We start from the raw sequence: 20,556 nt of genomic DNA, 5'->3' as shown, positions 1-20,556 counted from the left end.
CTCGACCTTATACAGGAAATCTTCATTAATTTGAACTCCGATAGTTCAAAATCACATTAATTCGTAACTGTACTAGCTGAGGATATAGAGATTTACATGTTAAGGAATTTAGTTAGTTCAAAATACAGCTGCTTTGAAATTTGAAGTGAAAATTTTGTCCAAACTGTGATTTGCATGTGTTGACTCATTCACATAGATCAAAGTGCCTCCATACTATAAGAGAACAATAGGCCAAGAACAACTCTAACCTGGTCAATTTAGCTTTGATTTCACAGTAATAGATTTTTGGTGTCACCTTATATATGGACTATTCATTTTTCTCTTATCTCATAAAATATTGCTGGGTTTCAGTATTGCAAGATTGGGCTACAAGTAGCAGATTGAGATATTTGTAGGACTCTAGGCTACTACATTTGGTTTTATATAGTCCCTGCTGTACTTCACTCCTACATGCTATTGTGGTGTTTGTAAAAGTGAGATAGTACGGTCCGCAAATGAAATGTACAGAAAGGAAACTGTGACAAAATTCAACAATATACACTATCCCTTTATTTCACTTTGAACAAATAAGGTTTTATAAAGAATTTCAACTGACTTGTAATATTTTACAATCTGAGGTGTCTTAAACAGGGACCTTTGTTCCCCAACAAAGCACGATGGTATATTTCCCTGAGCGCGTAACAATTAAACAAAAATTCTTTCTTTATAACCTCGTGACTAAAACTAACTTAATCCTAACTTAAATATAACTTACCACTAAGGAAATAAGAAGGAAGATAGGATAGTTGGAAGTTAGCAGAAATGAAGGGATGATTCACCTGGGGTTTCTCTTTCCTCGGTTGATATGCGCTTTGGGTAGGGTCTTGGCTCAACGAAAATGGCTCTTATCTTTACTATCCTTCCTTCTCTTTTACTTATTGAAATTTTTAAATGTGCCAGTCTCTGTCTGTAAGCGTGAAGATTCCACTTCCTCTGATTCTCGACCTACTTAGAGGTGTCCCTAAGCCTCTTAGTAGAACATCTCTACTTCTCAATCTCTCACTGGACTATCTCAAACTTCTGTCCTCTCTACAAAATCATGCTCGGAGTTTCGTTTGACACATCTGACTCTCTCTGTGTCTGGTCCAAAAAGTGACTTGTCTCTGTGTCACCTGCTATTGTCATTACCGATTCTCTGAAGGCTAATCCTATGCAAAGGCGATAACAGTCGTCTTGGAAGGTTTTAGAAAGGATAGACAAAGGGAGTAAAGGAAATTGTGAGAATAAAATAGAAATATAACTATATACAATTACAAATACATATATACAATATGGCCACACTATTCCCTACTATAATCTGATATCATCTCTCATGTGACCTGTTTCATTACATTACATTACATTACATTACATTGTGTACAAACAATCAAAAAACTCAAAGTCGGACAGACAAAGTTGACTTGGCTGACCCAATGTTTTGTTGGACAGCAATGATAAATTTTGAACTAATGGGGATTTCCTATATATATTTTTTGAAACAGTGCAACAATGTTGCATATTTTTGATTTATTTTAATTTATTCAAGTGCCGACACAATTCAAAAGTGAGAAGTCGAGAAAGACCGCAGCAAAAATTCAGTTAATGAAGATGAAACTGAATGCTTTCGGAAATAACAACTTGCCCCTTTCAGAACGAGCCTATTTCAAAATTCATTTTCCAAAGAAGTATAACTCTACAGAAAAAGATTATTTTTTTAATAAGGTAAGTTTAAGGTAAGTTTAAAGTAAGCATATCAGTAATATTGACAGTTTGAAAATGGAATTATTTCATTTGCAGTGTTGGTCAGTTGGAAAGATTATAGATACTATAGCAGAATTAGAAAATTTTAAAAATGAAAATGATACAGCAACAAATGAGGTAAATTTAAATATAACCTATTAATATTAACTGATATAAAATTATCCAATAATAACTTAATATCTGTGTTATAGTTGACTACAGTGTCTTCATATATAGTGTATACAGTGTCTTCATAGTGTATTGTACCATATATGATATAATAAGAGAGACAAACAGCCTATATTATGATAAAATGTAACAGACAATAATAAAATAAAATCATTAATAATAAACAAAACTTACACATTATTGGAGCTTCTATTAATAATATATGCAGTCTTCAACCGTAATACTTTTGGGTCTTTATCTTCACAGATTAAACTTTTCACTTATTGAAATTTAACATTCTAATGGTATTATAAATAAATAACTTAAGCATAAATCTAATTTAAAACAGCCTATTAGTAAAAGTAACTTGTAATATTAATGAATTTTCAGTATAAAGTTTTTATAAATAATTGTGCTAAATTCCTATATTTTATGTAGGGCACTTCAAAATTACTTGGACAAACTTGGTAACAGGTTACAATTGAAAATACATATAGTTTTACATGTACAGTACTTTATTAGCATTATAGACAATTATTACTAGATGAAACCTATAATAAATTTTCAAAATGTCTTCCATGTGAGTGTATGCATGCATTTATTCATTGAATCGTGGACTATGGACTATTGTACTTGTTCTAAGGTCCCAAGCTGTTCATGAATGATTTCAAAGGCATCCAAAGTATGTTGTTCTAGAATTGCTAAATCATCAATTTTAGATGTCCCCACAGATAAAAATCCATTGGTTCAGAGTTGGATGAAAGAAGAACTACGCTATAGGACCCACCGCCAATCTATTGATGTGCGTAAGAGATATCTAACATGTAAACTTCATTTCCAGACCTATGTTCATAGGACTTTTTGATTTTTCATGAGAAAGCATCCTGAATTTGTCCATGTAATTTTGAAACATTGTGTAACTTAATATTCCTTAATATTAATATACAGGTTTATTAAGAATATAGAACAAAGCAATACTAAAATATGTTTTATACAGTTTAAAGCTTAGCTCATAATTTAGCTGATTTAGTTGGTTAGTTCTATAAACTATTTGATGTTATATAAAAATTTTTTTTTTTTCAGAAGTTACTGCTGTTTGATTACACTAGTGGAAAACAATTAAGGACAGGAGATATAATAGAAGACTTATTAAAAAAAGATTCTTTAATTTCAGGACAATCATTAGTTCTAGAATATAAATCACCAGAATCATCAGAACTGCAGATTTTGGATTGATGGTGATATAATTTAAAATTATAGATATATTTATTAATAAAGAAATAAGTAATTTTTATATCTGACCTTACCATTACAATCAACGGCAACTTATAATATTGAGCAAGTGTTTATTTTTGATATTTGTTTAAAATTAATGTATAAATCTTTGTGGTTTTAATACCAAAAATTTGGTTTGTTTCAATAGTTGTAATAAAAATATTAAATAATATAAGTATAATGGTTATAAAACTCTTTTCAAGCTAGTTAGAAGTTATCTTATGCTTATCTCCATTCTCCATACAAATTAAAACTTTTCCTTTCTTCTTCTGAACATGTTGATGGTTAAGTCATAAATAGTTACTAGAGAATGCTTTAAAATCCTGTCAACCGTTCTAAGATAGAACAGAGAATTTTTTTGCAATGTTCCAAAATGAATTCTAATATGTTATTAATTGTGGTCTTTGAGATAGTCATAGTATTGATATATTGGCTCTACCTCCAAATATCTGCTGAATTTGTCCAATTAGAGAATATCTCAAAAGGCACAGTCATACACACAGTGATCTCATGCCACTCTGCAGGTACTATTACTAGACTCAATATTGTGTTAAGTTTTTTAAACAGTAATTATTTTATAATGGATTGTGTGCTATATAATACAACTAATAAATGCTAATGTTATTTTTATATTGTTTTATAACTGAAATCTTTGTTTTTACATAATCATTGATAATTGTAAATTATGTTTGTCTAATAATTTTTTATTTGGCATACATAAGAAAACAAATAAGCATTTGGTTTTATCATCAGTTTTAAAGTCAAATCAAAGTTGCAAACGTTTGCACCCCCATTCTAAATATAATGAATTATTTTAGAGTATTGATATCATTAAATTTTTGTGATAACTTAACCAGTTATTTACATTTTTGGGCTTAGCACACCGGTGAATATGATATAAAATAAATTTAGATACAAAATTATTTAATTTACAATAAAATAAAAATTTTTACAATGATTGAATCTAAAATATATACAATATACCCAAAATGCATTTCGGGCATAACATCATATTTTGTAATAATTTTCTATGATATTCACTGGTGTGATAAGTCCTAAAAGTTAAATAACTAGTTAGTTACATTAAATTTTTGTGATAACTTAAGGCAAAGCAATGAACAATATATTGATCATTATTTAATTAAAATCTTCCTTGAACCACATAAGTAATCCAATGAAACAATTGCTATTGCTTTACGATACCACTTTACAAAACACATTTTGGACCTTTAGTCCATCATCAGTTGCAAAGTAGAATCTGTACAATGTTTTTTTTTTAATTTTAAAATTTTACACATCACAAGTATACTAAGTTGAATTTTAAATTAAAAAATCATTGGGTAAATTCTGCTTTTCAATTGATTAGGAATTCATCTTGTAGAATGGTATCAAAAACATAAAAGTAATCCAAAAAAGGAATTGCTGTGCAGTTTGTTTTGGGAAGAAAATAAATGGTTATTTGATTGTTAATTAATTAAAAATGTATAAGATAAAAATTAATTTTTGTCGTTTACAAATAAAAAAATTTCAATGATTTGTTACCTTAATGATATGAAATTCATTCATTCTTCCTACTATTGATTAGTTGTGATCAACCTCTATCAAATCATATTTTATTATGGTATTAACAATTTACACCAATTAATTTGGCTAACAAAAATTCAAGTGATATTTATCATTAATTTTACAAGTATATATTTCAACATTAACAAAAAAGAATAAATAAATAAAACTTGATGTGATAAATACCACATTTACAAATACAGTACTAACAAATATTCAAACACTAAAGGTTCAAATATACGTTTTTGACATTCAACTAAGCAAATTTCATAATGGTCTTAAAGATCTCTAAGACAATGTTACAATCAGATTTGGCTGGCATAGCCACACTACAATTCATAAAGTAACTTACTTCTGTTTTATTTTCATTAGTATTTGTAAATGTTTGATTTTTGGATCATCAACCTGACAAAGGTCATTAAATATAATCAAAACATTAGTTGTTTCCAGCCCCTTGTTGAACCTATAAATTTCCACTATCGTCTGTCCATCTTTCCTTAATTTTGAAAATGGTGTTAAATAAATGAATGTTTAAGTATTATGTTATTTCAATTCAAAAATTTTCCCCTGAAAGGAGTTAGATAGATGACTGGCATGACTATTGTTAAAAGAAAGGTATGATGTACAGGGGCAAGCCACTACTAATTTGAGGTGAAGAGAATATATTTTAAATTAAATAAATTAATTATAAAAGAGCTTCTTGTCTCAAAACTTGTTGAAATTAATATCTCAAATATTATAGTAGAGATAACAGACTTATACTACTACTGGTAACATCAAAATGACACTTCTATCAGAATGCAACTTTATTACTGGTATGCATTTTGGTACACGAGACCCTCATCCGCCATACATAAAAATATATAGCTATCTGTTGTGGAACAAATTTGCAGAGAAATTCAAATTAATTACAATCTACAATTTAAAACAGATTTATTCCCACCCACACTGCACAGTACCATGAGGATTGCATTATAAACAGGCCTATGATGTCTAAGAAAATACCTTCCACTGGAGTTGGCAAAAAAAAAAAAAAAAAGATTACAAATTGCAGACTGGCATTGTGATGATATCACAAATAATTTATCGTTAGTGATTACTTTCTTTTAAATCTGATTCACCATTTTTATACTTGCTAATATAGAAAATAATTGACCAGAAAGCCATGAAGTAGGTATATTGGATTTACAGTATTTGGGATATTTTTTTACCAATATGCATGTAACAGATAATGTGAGTTTATAACAGCATGTACTAATGATGTCAATAAAAACAATTCTTTTTAATTCTTTTAATCATTATTAATTTATATACCCAAAGGCAAAAGTCCTTTCCTACTGTCCACTTTAGGTAATAATACTGTCACAAGATAGCCAGCAGCCTTTTTTCCCATTTTTGACTGTCCTGTTCACACTAATGTGAGTTCAACCAAGTCAACAGTGAGACAGGTAACCATATGGTAAAGGATGGGAGCTGATATCTGAGAAACTCTTGAAAATTCCTAAGGTGCTTACCAGTATTCATTCTTGGTCCCCAGAGGAGTAGACTGATGCCTTCATCTGTTAAAATGGTTTCAAAGCTGGGTTTGAGTGGCTATATAAGACAAGTTAGCATGGAAAATTCAAATTAGGACATTCTCCTTTATTTTATATCCATGCTAGATAATCTTACTGAGCTCAAGTTTTCCCAAAATCATAATAATTTCATTATATCTAGATAAATTGGTTTTTATATGAAAAGGAATGAAATTCCAGAAAATTAAGAACAATTTAATAACCATAATTATGGAAAAAATCAAATGAATTGGAAATGTTAAATGTAATGGACATTTTCAATTAGTCTGCCTGAAAAAATTTAGGATGTGGATGTTATGGTCAAAGTTTGATGCAGTAATCATCTTAGCACTATCAAATGCATAGTAGTAAAGCCCATAGTTTTGATTTTAGGCATTTGTCCATTTCACAGCTTACAATCTTAGGTTTTCCCAAAATGTATTGGGCAATCTACAGATTATATTATTCTCTGCAGGCAAACTGCAGTTTGCATTTTATACACTTTATGTCATTATCCAAAATCTGGACAACCAAAGTTCTAATGTATTTTCTCCACTATTGTAAACTTCTATACTATAGTACTGTAAACATCTGTAAAATTAATTTTTATTTGACTTCAGAAATGTATGTGTTAGAAATTGAAGTTTTTAGAAAATTACACAGAATTCCAGAAAAACAAATTAACCAACTGAAAATTGTCATCTATTTTTTGGAAATTTGGCTATTTGAATTATCAGTATATGTTAACTTGATTTGTTATTACAAAGGAAAAAATTATTTTCTTAATAAATATGTTATATAATTTTACTCTGAATTTTTTTTATACATAATTAACAATGAGAAATTTTAATTACAACATCATTGCTGACTTACAAATGTTTGCAGCTCATTTTAAATCACATCTCCACATAATTATTATTACAAAAGATTTCAAAACAATTGTATAAAAGCTATTTAATATATTGATTGCTGCAACTATTCCAGATAAACTAGTTTCCCATTTATAACATGGACAAACATTCAATCTCTCTCAAGTGTCATATGCTTTAATTCTTTACTAAGAGAATATGCTAATTTTGAAGAGCCGGCACACAAAACTCTTCGAGCCATTATGTCAATGGGACCACCTAAAAACAGATATTTTTAATGAGAAAATAATTTACATAAAAGTTTTCACTATACTCAAATTTTATTTAATACCTTCTGTATCAATGACTGTTCCTCCCGCTTCTTGCACAATTATGGTTCCAGCAGCAATGTCCCAGCAATGTAAACCAAATTCATAATAGGCATCGGCTTCCCCGGATGCAATTGCACACATGTTAAGAGCTCCCGAACCTGAAGCTCTGAAACTACATTTATAATTTCCATTAAATAATTATTTATATTTTCGTAGGAAAATAAAGATTTTTTTAAAAATCTCACCTGTGTACTTTATTAATTAAATGTCTCATATTTGCAAAGACTAATTCAATTTTTTCTGGATTTCGACTACTGCCCATTTCTGATACCAGAAGTGACTGATCTAGCTCTAGAAAAAGTGAATATTTCAATACTTAATAAATTTTCCAAAATCAGAATAATATACAAGGTCTGTCCGGAAAGTGTAAAAACTTTTAAATTACACACAAACCGAGAACTGAAATCAGAATAGAGCTTGCACAGCTCTAATGGCAAGTTTTTCGTACTGTAGTGGTTCTACTACTGTTTAATTTTGTCACCGTGCATAAGAGAAGTGTTATAACCTTTGTTTCATTCAAACAACTAGTTTATTGTCTTCCTCACAAATATTGTACAAGTCTCATTGTTGTGGCTAACAAACTACTTGTGGTGCTCACTAGGTGTGTTTGGACTCATTCTAGGAAGTGATGACACATACCACAAAGGGTTCATTGCCTGTTTTCACAATGGTTAAGATGGTGAAGGTAACATTCATCACAGTACTATCTGCCAACAGCAGTTTATTCTATCTTCATTTGTTGTTACATTATATTGATTTGCATAAACATATCTTGATTGCATCTTGCAATTTTTTTCCATGAGTACAATTGAGTGAAGAGTTCTGGGATGGGCTAACCTGATAAAAATTTCACAAAAAACATCATCACTGGGTATGAGACAGACTTATGGATGTGATGTGAAAACCGAATGTCAGTTATCTCGGTAGGAAAACATTTACTGTGACCCAAAAGGCACGACAAGTTTGGTCGAATGTGGAGGTCTTGCTTGCTGTTTTGTTCTGGAAGAAATTCCTGGTGTCATTCACCAGGAATTTCTTCCAGAAGGGGAAATAGTAAATAAGGAATACACTCTGGAGGTGATGAAATGTTTTTGTGAAGCAGTGAAGAAGAAAAAACTGCTTGGAGAGAACAGCATCATGACAATGCTCCCGTCTACACAACACTGCTGATAATGCAGTTTTTGGCCAAGAACTTTATGACACTTGTTATCCAACCTCCAAATTCACTGGACTTAAACCCCAGCAGGCTTCTTTTGTTTCCTAAATTAAAATCTGCTCTCAAATGTTGCTATTGAACCCATTGATGCCATTAAGGAAAATTTGCTAGTGGAGCTATGCATCATCCTATCAAACAAAGTGTTTCAGGAAGCATTCTTTTCATGGCAGAAATGCTGAATTCTGTACATAGACTCAGGACTACTTCAAAAGTGACAAAATTGACTAGCTTATAGATAAATGAAAACAACTATTTGCAAAATTTGCAAACTTTCTGGACAGACCTTGTATAAATGTATCAATCTAACAAATTCTTCTAATCACATCTTAATTTATAAAAAAAAAATTTTTAATAGTTTAACTATTTGTAAGTATTCTGTGTTAAATTCTTTTTTTGAATTAGTTTCTTTTAATAAAATCATAATTAAACCATAAATTATATATTAATTTATTATAATTACTGTACATCAACTTATTACTATTACTACTGTTTTCAAAAACATTATTTATAGATATCTTTAATTTCTAAAAACATTTCTAAAACTTTCAGGACATTCCAATTTTCAATGCTGACTCAGCACTGATCTCAATATTCGTTAAAATTTGTTCCTTTTTTCAATGTTGAGGTAGCGCTGTTGTCAGTGCTGACTCAATGCACTCAGCACTCAACAGATATGTTGACTGCTACTTTCCAATGAATTGTGGGTAATTGGTAAGACATTTGAATGGAATCCATCTTGCTGAGAATGGAATTACAGGAACTAAGCACTTTGTACTCGAGTTGGAACGTCGTTGATGACGTCAAATTGTTGACTTCAACACTCAAGACTCGTATTGAAAATTGGAATGTCCTGTTTGTTTTGAACATTGTAGAAATGTGAAACAGAAAATTTACACACACAAAATCATTACACAAATTTAAAAAATAAATATAAGGATACAATTCACATTGTCTGACAAGGGAAACCTGAAAAGTTGTCATCATCGATTTCGACAAAATTTTGCAGATGTATTTACTTGTAATTAAACCCCACCAAAGCCACAGGACCCACTATTCAGGAATTTGAGAGAATTGTAATTAAAGTTTTTCTAGAACTATTAATACCTACACAGAAGTGCCATTCACGTGTTCATAGTGTGATTAGCTAAGGCTTTGCTTGAAGAGTGTTAATATGCAGGCTTGAATCCTGTATGAGCCTTTTTTTTACATTTATAATTTAGTTTATCTTACTGTTATTAAATCTGTTATGAACAATTTTCATGCCATTTTTAATTACTGAATTTTTAATTTATTCTTTATAAAAAATCGGGGAATTTAAAAATTATTTTACAACAATTAAAGTTTTTGGCACAAAAATATACATGCAATAAATACTTACAACTACTGTTTCACGAGAATATGACAGCATTTTGGAGTGGTATTTATCATAAAAACAGTTAAAACATAATGATTAGGTGCACCACACACAATCATTGCTACTTCATTTGCACAATCTTTACATTTTGTTTTAATAACAGAGGGTGGAAAACAAACTTCATTAATGTTTTTGAAAATATTTCTTTTGCATGTTATTTGAGACTCAAACAATGCATATTTTAACATGTCACAAAAAAGTGGTTGTAAATTAGAGTTATTAATAGCATCTTTAAGATTAGCTATTTCTCTGTCAGTTTTAAGGAGCTAGTTACAGTGCACTGGTGCTCATTAATGCCATAGGAATATCCATCTCACACAAACCAAACACAGTAAACAAAATAGTCTTCTATAAAAATTTGTCTGGTGTGCTTAATCTTTTTTATTTATACTGTCCATCATTGGGGTCACTGGTGAACAAAAAGAGAATCCTAGCAATCAACTTTGGTCACTTCCCTTTCTACATCAAATGGACCCACCCAATGAACTCTAGCAGCACCCTTACCTCTCTGGTAAAACTGAACCATACAGGCAAAAGGCATAATCTTAGTCTAGTTTTCTTTCCTGATTAGATTATATAATATAATAGTAGGTAGATAGGGCTAAAGTATATATATATATATATATATATAATATTTTTTGCTGGATAAAGTACAGATGGTGTTGAGTTGCTTATTATAATATATTCCTATCCTTATACCTATCCTTATGTGAGAAGCCAAAGGGGTAGATGAATATCGATTTAAACCCCTTTGATCAGTGATGGTCTGGTAAAGACCACTCAATTGTCACTGGATGACAAAATCTATAAATTGTCGGGATTGTCAGGACCTGACACCAGATACAATAATAAAAGTTCCGTGTCCTAACTTGCAAATCATAAATAAATAGATAAAAATAAATTTGAGTAGGAGGGCTAGTTCAACTGTTGCAATAGGTGCAAACAAACAACATTATACTAGTCACTAGTCTATTGAATGCAGTATGAATTTGGCGTTAGCCTTGGCCCTTGGCATCGGAATTTTGAAGTGAAGGGGGTAATACTATGTTGAAGGGGGTGATGATTTGTTAGAGGTTGAGAAACACTGTACTATATGGAATGCTGTCATAAGAAACAATTTATGATTTAAATCAATATACTTTGATAATAATTATATGTTCACAAATGTAATTAATTATTTAATAAATTGTAACTTAAGCATTGTGTGTACTGTAGTTTTATAATATTAGTTTGTGTGTCATACCATAATAAAATGGTTAAATACTGTAGTTATACATCATATAAGTTATATATGAAATAAATAATAATTAACTGTACAGAGTATCTTGATTACATGTTACAATTTACACCATAAATTATATATTTTCTCTAACAATGCCTCATGTAAGATACATATACATTATGCATGGAAGCATTCTCTGGTGTATTACTTTTCAATAGCCTTTCATATACTATCATGACAGGCAGTAAATGTTATTTGATATGTCTGATATTAATACTTTTCAAATAATTCATCAATTGTTGATTTGCATAATATATCAACTATAATTGCTGAATTTATATATATAGCAGATCATCTGTAATTTGATAATAATAAATACAGTTGGTTATGTATATTTAAAAGAATGTAATAAAGAAAATTTAATATATAAAATTTTTTATAATAAATATGTAATTTTTTTACAGTTAACTTTGTTTTTATAGTATTCAAATAAACAAAAGATGAATTCTTACCTGTCTGTCCAGAAGCTTGCAATCTAATACCATTACAAAATGCACCATTTCCCTTTCTTGCTTCATACAATCTTTTCAATAATGGATTATAAATAACACCAACAACCACCTAAAAATTATTTCATTAGGATTTTTAATGATAATAGTTTTTATCAGAAAATTAAAAATTAATTTTACCTCTTTGTTAACAGCCAAACCAATTGAAACTGCTACAAAAGGATATCTACATTAAAAAGAAAAAAGAAAATATTTAATATATTAATGCAAAATTTATATATTTCCAATTATAAATTTTGAAAACTTATCATCTGACAACAACATAAGTTAATATGTTCTAAGATATACACAGGAAGTGACTTTAAAACCTCTCTCACCTAACTGCAAAACATTTAATAGCATACAGAGGATCATGCTAAATTTTTATTATTAAGAATATCTGAAACTTCTCATTTGAAAAGTTTTTATATATGATGAAAAAGTTCTCTTAAATCATAAAATTGCTTACTTATAAATATGTAACAACATACAAAAGAGGAAGGGAAAAAAATATTTAAATTGAGTATCCTGAATAATTTTCTATTAAAGTATCTTTTTAATTTATAAATTTTGTCATAATAATTTGGTAATTGCAAACTATATCATTAGAATCATCCTTGGAAAAAAATTATAGTGAAAATAAAATACCTAGAACCTCATCTAGTTTTGTGAAATAAATAGTTGACAAAATTATGTATTATTCTCATATCATGTATGAACTTCCTTTCTAAAAAATATACATACATCCACCAATGTAATGTATAAATTCCACTGTATCTTATACTGTATGTAAAAATGCATTTCTGAATTATAGTTAAGTAATAAACTTAGTTACAAGAACACTTCAAAACTGTAATCCAGTTTGGTTTATAACTAGATTATGGTTTTGAAGTTTTCTTATATTGCATACATACAGTTTAGGTTAGTATTTATAAACTTAGCTACTTTATAGGTACTGACTTCACCAATTTTCTTTCGGGCAGTAAGGAGGCAGACCTTTTTTTATATGCCCATTATCAGTTCAACGAAGACCATAAACAGGTGGCCAGATGATGAGAGGCCCAACATACCTGGGACAAACCACTCCATCTGTGAAAAATTCCTGGTGTTCACTTGCTGGAATAACAGACTGATTCCTTTATCACCTCAACTAGCCACTAACTAAATGCATAAAATGATATTTTATGTATCACAATAACTGCTTAAATGACAACTCTCAAACACAAATCACATAAAAAATGGGCATCAGGTAAACAACATCAAATGCAGAACATAATAAAATTCATTAAATAGAACAAATTCAAATAAACTTTCCAGTAACAGAACATACAAATGCTATTGACGAAAAAATTTTTGAATGAGTAAAGTCTGTTGGGATTTTAACTGGTCTAGGTATTTGAATATCAATTTTTTTGCAAACAAGCCAGTAAAGCATATATAAGTGAGCTCCAATAAAGCAGAACTTTAAATGAATGTAATGATAGCTTTTTAAGACAACCAAACTTTGAGAAAAACATTCTCAGGCTTTATATTCAGCTCCTTAATTTTAGAAATGAATGTAAGATTTGAAAGGTATTCTTGAAGGAATTTAAAATTGGAAATGTAATATAAGATCCTTCAAATTAACAAAAAGTTTGGTTGTCTTAAAAAGCTGTCTTTATTGCATTTATTTATACATGTAACAAGTTTCATAGAAGCAGTCTTAGGTTTATTAATTTTAAAGATCACAATTTTATATGACTAATTATACAAGAATAAATATCTAAAATATTCTAAATAAAAAAGATTATTAATTTGTGTTTTATAATTTACAATTATACAATTATAAAGAAATAAACTGAAAATGATAACAAATGTATTTATTACGTGTGAATAAAATTCATTGTTCCATCAACTGGATCAATTATCCAAGTGGGAGCATCTGTAAAATCACAGGGAATTCCCTTTTCTTTTGATTCTTCTCCTATAAATCTGTCACAACAATAACAGTATTAATTACAAATGGATTATGAACATTCATTAAATATAAATATGAACATTTACTTATGTGAAGGATATTTCTCTTGTAGTGATTTCCTGAGAAAATTCTCCACTTCTTTATCTGTTTCTGTAACGAAATCTACAGTACAGGATTTTGTCTGTATTCTTTTAGAGTTATGAACAGATTCAGCTATCATCTACAAAAATATAAAATTTATGATTAGAGATTCTTAATTTATTACTACGAAAAGCTTAAATCATTTAAAAATTAAGTAATATTTAAAGTTAAAATATAATTTCTTATATATTATTATCTGTAATAGATATTTATAAGGATTGTTAATATTTCTTTAACACATTTTCTTCAAGGAGGGAGGGGAACTTGTAATCCTAATAAAACTGTCTACTTAAAATTATAGAAAGAAAACACTATTGCTTTATAGTAGTTTAATTAACCAATATGAGACAATTCGCATCACAACTAAAGATTCATTTAACTTAAACTTGGTATTTTTGTTTCTTCTCAATCTTCCAATTTTATCATCTTAACAGAAAACAACAACTTCAGATATTTAGTTTCAACAATCTATTAGTTTCTTGATGACTTGTGATAGTGATAGAACACTTTGTTATAAACAAACAAGAAAAGTAAAAATAACCAAAACAACCAATATTAATTAGCTTTACAAAACACTAAAATTATTAACAATGCTCTTTTAGTATGTAAAGGATATTTTAAGATATCTTTATAGTTTCTTTCATCTATATTTTCAAGTTAATGCATTTAAAAAGCAATATTTAGAAAAAATTCCTATACTAATTTTCCCATAAGAACTGAAATCAGTCCAAGACCAGAACTTCCTTGTGAAATAAGAAATGTTTTGACAAGATAAACATTATTTCGGACTGATCTTGGTTCTTACAGGAATATTAGCATATTAAGTGCTACAATGCAGTTCTAGGATTAATTATTTTGATATATTTCATAATTTCATTAAAGTATGATGATTTAAACATTGTTTCTTTTAAATAAGGAATATGTGTTTATACAGAATAAGAAAAAATATCTTTTATGTACTTCATTCTACTTTAATAATATAAAGCTATTGGAAGGTTTCATAATCTTATTAAGCAAATATTTCCTTGCATACTCTTCTATGTCATCGCATCTAGAGAATTTTGAATCACATTAAATCTTATAATGAATATTAATTTCATAAATTCTAATAATCTCCAATTCTTTTAACATGTAAAAGAATGTATTTTAATAACTTTTTTGTACAATAAAAAACATAAAAATGTATGAAGTTTATAGCCAGATATTGCACTTCTACAGTTATTCTTAATTTTAAGACACAATATCTATACAGTATTTAGAAGATGAAATAAAACTATAAAACAAAAATATACAATTCAAACTTTACTATCAAAACAAAAACGCGAAGCTAAACTCACTCTTAGATTATACGCTTATCATTGAGAGAATGATGAGAAAAAGATTGAGAAGAAGAAAAACATTACTATTAACCATCAGAATAAATAAGCAAAACAACCTTGTAGCAGTTTTTCCTATATTTCACGAATAAATATAGGAAAAACTTTCATAATTAATTATGTTAATTAATAAATTGTACAAATGAAAATATTGTGCTCTGAAATCTTTGTTACAATAAATCTGTATTGTAAACATAATATTTCAACTCTTCAGGCTTTAAAAATTTAAATTCATTGATTCATTAAAGAGAATACAATACTTAATCTTAATTTAAGATATGTTATCATTTACAAAAATGATAAAAGATATTGTAATTGTATAAAATTAAATCAATATTTGGAAAATTATTTAAAATTATGTACAGTATACAGTGAATAATTTTACTTTATTATTTACAATTCAAGAATTTGAAAGTTTAAATTTTATTTAACAAGTTTAAATGCTTTATTATAATGATAAAAGAAAAAATTTATAGCAAAATTAACAAAAAACTAAACCGGAAAATGTATAACTAATTATTTGTGTGTTATTTTATGCATATTTTCATCCTTTTCTATACAAGTATATTAGATAAGCATTCTAATAAGTAATCATACTTTAAACTGAATAAGAGTTTGTGTGTAAGAATACTTAAAAAATCATTTTATACTCCTTATAGAAATCATACAAAAAATAATAATCAGTTATATATGAAGGGTTTGGGTGTAAAAGATGGTAATGCATAACAGTGCACTGTGAACTATATTGATGTTGTTCTTCCTAATATATTGTGAATAGACATTTTAAATTAATTTGAAATAAATTATATATTAATTGATTTTCATAAAATATTGAAAATTAATTCTGGATTGGATTGATTGTGTATGGCAACAACAGATGGTAAATTTGTGAGGGGGGGATGCTCCCAGAAAGTCTTTCTATTAGAGGGAACCTGTTCCATTCAGATAGTACAATTGTGAAGAAAATAGAAAATTCCACATGGCCAGCCCATTGGCAAATAAAACCCCATGAATCCATGGGGTTTTATTCACTCAACAAATTAATTCTGCTTGTTGTCTTTCCAATGAGTAGTATAAAAATAATATATCTGACATTTTGGAAATGTCATATTATGGTCTATATAATTTAACCTACATTTTAAATTACATTACATTTATAAAAAATATAAAGAATCATAATTACTGTTTATTTCATATATTTGAATATTTCAGGTATTCTCCAGAAATTTTTTTAAATATTAGTTTTATATAAATACTATTTAAGGTAACAAGGGAACAATAACTTCATACTACTATTAATTTTAACACAGATCTTTATCAATAACCTATATCATTTTATTTAAAATGATATAGGTTATTGATAATTCAAATTTTAAATAAAATGATACAGATTTCTTGATAAAAGGTATTAATAAATGCTATAAGTAATTCTTGAAAACATTTTCTTTCTATCTTAATATAAATATTTTGTAAAGAATAACAACATACAGATTTACTGTACAGTAATTTGTACAATATTGTACAAAAATTTTGTATATTATTATACAATGCTTTTATACAATTGCAAAAGCATTGTATAAAAACTAAATTTTTTCAATAAAACTGCATCCTAAACTTCTTTTTGTCATATTGTTTAGATAACATACTTATCTCTCTACTTATCCTTTATTTCCAATTTCAAACTATTTACTTTACTAAAGTACTGCTAGTAATTTTAGTATCAATTGGCTTAATATTACTATTTATTAGTTCCAGTTATTAATGAATTCAGATCAAATACTTCACATAACAAAGCAACATGTTTTACTATAGCCTACTGTATATGCTATGCTAATGATATTATGTAATATAAGAGGAGAATAAAAAACTGTTCCCAGCATTAACATCAACAGTTATAGTTTCAACTTAACTAAAAAGGTGCATTCATTTTGTCAGAATAGTACAGGTATACCTCAACTTATGTTGTTTTGAGTTACGTCGTTCCCGATTATACGTCGTTTGTCAAAAAAGTATATGGAAAAATAAAAATCAAGTTTAAGTCATTTTATTCGACTTTACGTCTGTCCGCCACAAATATTGAAGTCGTAATATCACTAGATAAACGTTTAAAGCACATAAAATCATATTAAAATATATACATTTACAAGTATGTACTGTATTTACAGTACATGTATTTGTAAATTTAAATTAGTTTTTTCTGTACTATAATAAAAACTAAAATTTATTTGTTTGTAAGCTTAAAATAGATCCTTATTAACCATATATTATTAAAAATGCATTAATAAATAAAATACAGAACCGGGAATCATAATTTATGGTTTAGCCTAGTGACAAGTAGATTCGCAGACAAGTAAATTCAACTTATGTTGTTTTTCGACTTACGTCGCCTCTCCTGGAACCAATTACCAATGTAAGGTGAGGTATACCTGTATATATGTTTACATCAGTCTGATATTATTCCTAATCATTTCATAATGGGAAAGTGTGTTTTGTCAAGTTACAGCAATGCAACACTTTGGCAATGCCTTCCAGGAGGTCTTTTTAAGGATAACTGGCCCTCATTTAGGCATTACAGCTGTGAAGAAAATCTGGAAAACTCCACATAGCCAGCCCATTCTGGTGAGGCGTAAACCCACGACCAAACTCCCAGTGTTTTGTGAATAGAACCGCTTGGCCACTGGTGGGCCAGGAAAGCATGTAATATGATTACGTCAATTTTATATCATTTTACATAAATTCTGGCAAACATGCTCTAGACCAATGTTTCTCAACCTCTAACGAATCATCGCCCCCTTCAATAAAACCGTTACGTAGTATCGCCCCTTCAATAAAACCGTTACGTAGTATTGCCCCCTTCACTACAAAATTTCGATACCGAGGGACAAGGCTAATGCCAAATTCGTACTGCATTGAATATAGTGACTAGTATAATGTTATTTGTTTAATTATTGTATGATATAACGAATAAAATATCTATTTATTCTTAATATAATGTTTTACTATAGCGCCCAGAAAATTGTTTTTCGCCCCCAAAATATAAATTGTTACTAACCGCCCCCTCAACATGGAAAAACGCCCACATGGGGGCGATATCGCCCCCATTGAGAAACACTGCTCTGGACTCTTAACTAAAGCAATTTCCTAATTTTGTCATACCTCAAGTAGTAGGAGTCAACTGAAAACATTAATAAATTGAAATCATCATATAATATAATAATAAGAAGATATTTTCAATAAGTAAAATAAAGAAATTCAATTATTCTGAAGTTACATCAAATAATTTCCTATAGATTATTATTAAAATTCATAAATTTTCTATACATAATGAAAAAAATTATTATATCTATGGTTTATGATTAAAAAACAAATTCTGTTTCCAAAGATAACTTTCTATAATTATTATTTATTGCACTTTTTAATTATTATAGCAGAGCATGTTTTAATAAATCGACCATTTAACCCAGTGGTTCTCAACCTTTCCAAGGCTGCAGAACACCACGCAAATACTTTTTATTACACAGAGCATTAGCAACAATACATGCAAAACTTGATAAGCAATTCCACGTTTACTATTCTCGGAAAACAACGAAGCAATAAACTAATAAACTTTAATATATTGAATAAAATAGAAACATGGAATTATCTATGAATATAGAAATGTGAATAAATTCGAATTAAAACTTTAAAATCTTTTCTTTCGTGGAACACTTGAGATAGGTTTTTGGAACACCAGTTAAGAACCACCAATTTAACCACAAGGTAATTTTGAGTTGCCATCTCATCTCCTATCGGCCAGTCAGGCACAAGCTTCTAGGATATATCGCCCCATGATAAAGTGTGACGTAATTGTCATGTAATAGTAGTTGTATGTGTTTACGACGGTCATTACATGGGGAATAATGCCTTCCAAGAGATCTTTTAAGGGTAACCGGCCCCTATTCGTGCGTTACAGTTGTGGAGAAAACCCGGAAAACTCCACATAGCCAGCCCAGTTGGGCGAGGCACAAACCCACAACTGAACTCCCAGTGTTCGGGGGACAAAACTGCTCGGCCACCGGTGGACCTAACACAAAACTTCCTCATGTCCCTCCAAATTAAGTCATGTTTTTTAACACAGAAAAATAATATAAGAAGGAAAAAGAAAAGGCATTTCTTACATTATTTAGAATTTTATAATTGATTTTTCTGTTATTATTTCTTCAATGTTGATAAATGTATTGAAAGGAAATTGATCACACCCACCTGTCCAGCCTTTTCTGCTAAGGCTAATGCAGTCTTGTAACAATCATCTAAATTCACTTCTTCCGACATCTTCAATTATTTTCTCTAAATTTTAACTTTTCCAAGGATCTGCTATCGAATGACGTCGAATATCGAATATCAATCGGTTCAAAGAACAAGCACCACAAGTAATCGTGATAACGGGTTATGTGTGTTACAGAACAATCCACAGACGAAAATATGTCAATTTCAGCAGATGGCGCTATCTTCGCTTTTCTTAATTTACATTTTTTTTTTTTTTTTTTTTTTTTTTTTTTTTTTTTTTTTTTTTTTTTTTTTATACAGTTTAAAATATCATTTTTTTTCCTATTTAAATAATAAACGATGTACAATTTTAATTAATGCATAGCTCGTTGTTTCCGAGACGGTCCTATTACCTGACGTAATTGATTAATTAATGCCAGACGTCACAATGCTGGGTCTGCTCGATTGGTTGGAATTTTTATGTCATTTTGACGTAGTACTGAAGTTTTACAATGAAAAATTTTAAAGAGTGACGTTAAACAGACTTTCCGCATTCATATCCCTCGTTGTGAGGAATTTTTTGCCCTCGTATAGGTAAACATAAATGAAAATAGTCTACAGATATATATATAGTAACTTATTTTAAAGGTATTGCTATATTTGATCTTTGTTACTATACATAATTCCTAACTCAGAATGCCCGTTTATTTACATACTTTACTAAATTTCACACTCTATGCCAAAGGGCCAAGCGTTAAAAGGTATCAGTCTACTGCACTGAAGGACCCGGAAACAAATCTTGGCAGTTGACAAGCCTCAGGAATTTTTCAGAGTGTGATCCATCCCAAATACAGTATATAGAGTCCCGGCTGCTCCAGTG

General features: G+C 29.1%; 2 protein-coding genes across 4 annotated transcripts in view; one reads left to right on the top strand and one right to left on the bottom strand.

The window, feature by feature from the left end:
- Positions 1–4,105, top strand: part of LOC111636144 (AN1-type zinc finger protein 1-like) — a 14,030-nt gene extending 9,925 nt beyond the window's left edge. For 2 of the 3 annotated variants that reach the window (XM_023381321.1, XM_023381323.1), the window contains exons 5-7: positions 1,565–1,740; positions 1,816–1,896; positions 3,010–4,105. In XM_023381321.1, coding sequence (XP_023237089.1) covers positions 1,565–1,740; positions 1,816–1,896; positions 3,010–3,162 — 410 coding nt within the window. In that variant the 3' untranslated portion in view covers positions 3,163–4,105. The remainder of the gene's footprint in view (positions 1–1,564; positions 1,741–1,815; positions 1,897–3,009) is intronic. The other variant, XM_023381322.1, reaches the window with a different exon arrangement.
- A 675-nt stretch (positions 4,106–4,780) lies between these two features.
- On the bottom strand, positions 4,781–19,918 carry LOC111636143 (inositol monophosphatase 1-like). The gene is made up of 8 exons (XM_023381319.1): positions 19,674–19,918; positions 14,001–14,134; positions 13,824–13,928; positions 12,099–12,144; positions 11,922–12,030; positions 7,743–7,848; positions 7,518–7,669; positions 4,781–7,444 (listed from the first exon to the last, which is right to left on the bottom strand). The coding sequence occupies exons 1-8, from the start codon at positions 19,740–19,742 to the stop codon at positions 7,338–7,340; spliced, it is 828 nt and encodes a 275-aa protein (XP_023237087.1). The 5' UTR covers positions 19,743–19,918; the 3' UTR covers positions 4,781–7,337.
- Positions 19,919–20,556: the final 638 nt, after the last annotated feature.

Source organism: Centruroides sculpturatus, unplaced genomic scaffold, assembly GCF_000671375.1.
Source record: "Centruroides sculpturatus isolate CEXI.00-Female unplaced genomic scaffold, Cexi_2.0 scaffold1046, whole genome shotgun sequence".
In the NCBI taxonomy this organism is placed as follows: Eukaryota; Metazoa; Arthropoda; class Arachnida; order Scorpiones; family Buthidae; genus Centruroides; species Centruroides sculpturatus.
The sequence above is the reverse complement of the archived record's forward strand: the minus strand, read 5'-3'. Positions and strand labels throughout refer to the sequence as shown.

Coding starts and splice junctions, on each gene's coding strand:
- LOC111636143 (XM_023381319.1), bottom strand. CDS start 19,742: ATGTCGGAAGAAGTGAATTTAGATGATTGTTACAAGACTGCATTAGCC. Junction 12,145..13,823: donor ACAATGAATTTTATTCACAC/GTAATAAATACA, acceptor TTTTTAATGTAG/ATATCCTTTTGTAGCAGTTT. Junction 7,849..11,921: donor GCAAGCTTCTGGACAGACAG/GTAAGAATTCAT, acceptor CACTTTTTCTAG/AGCTAGATCAGTCACTTCTG.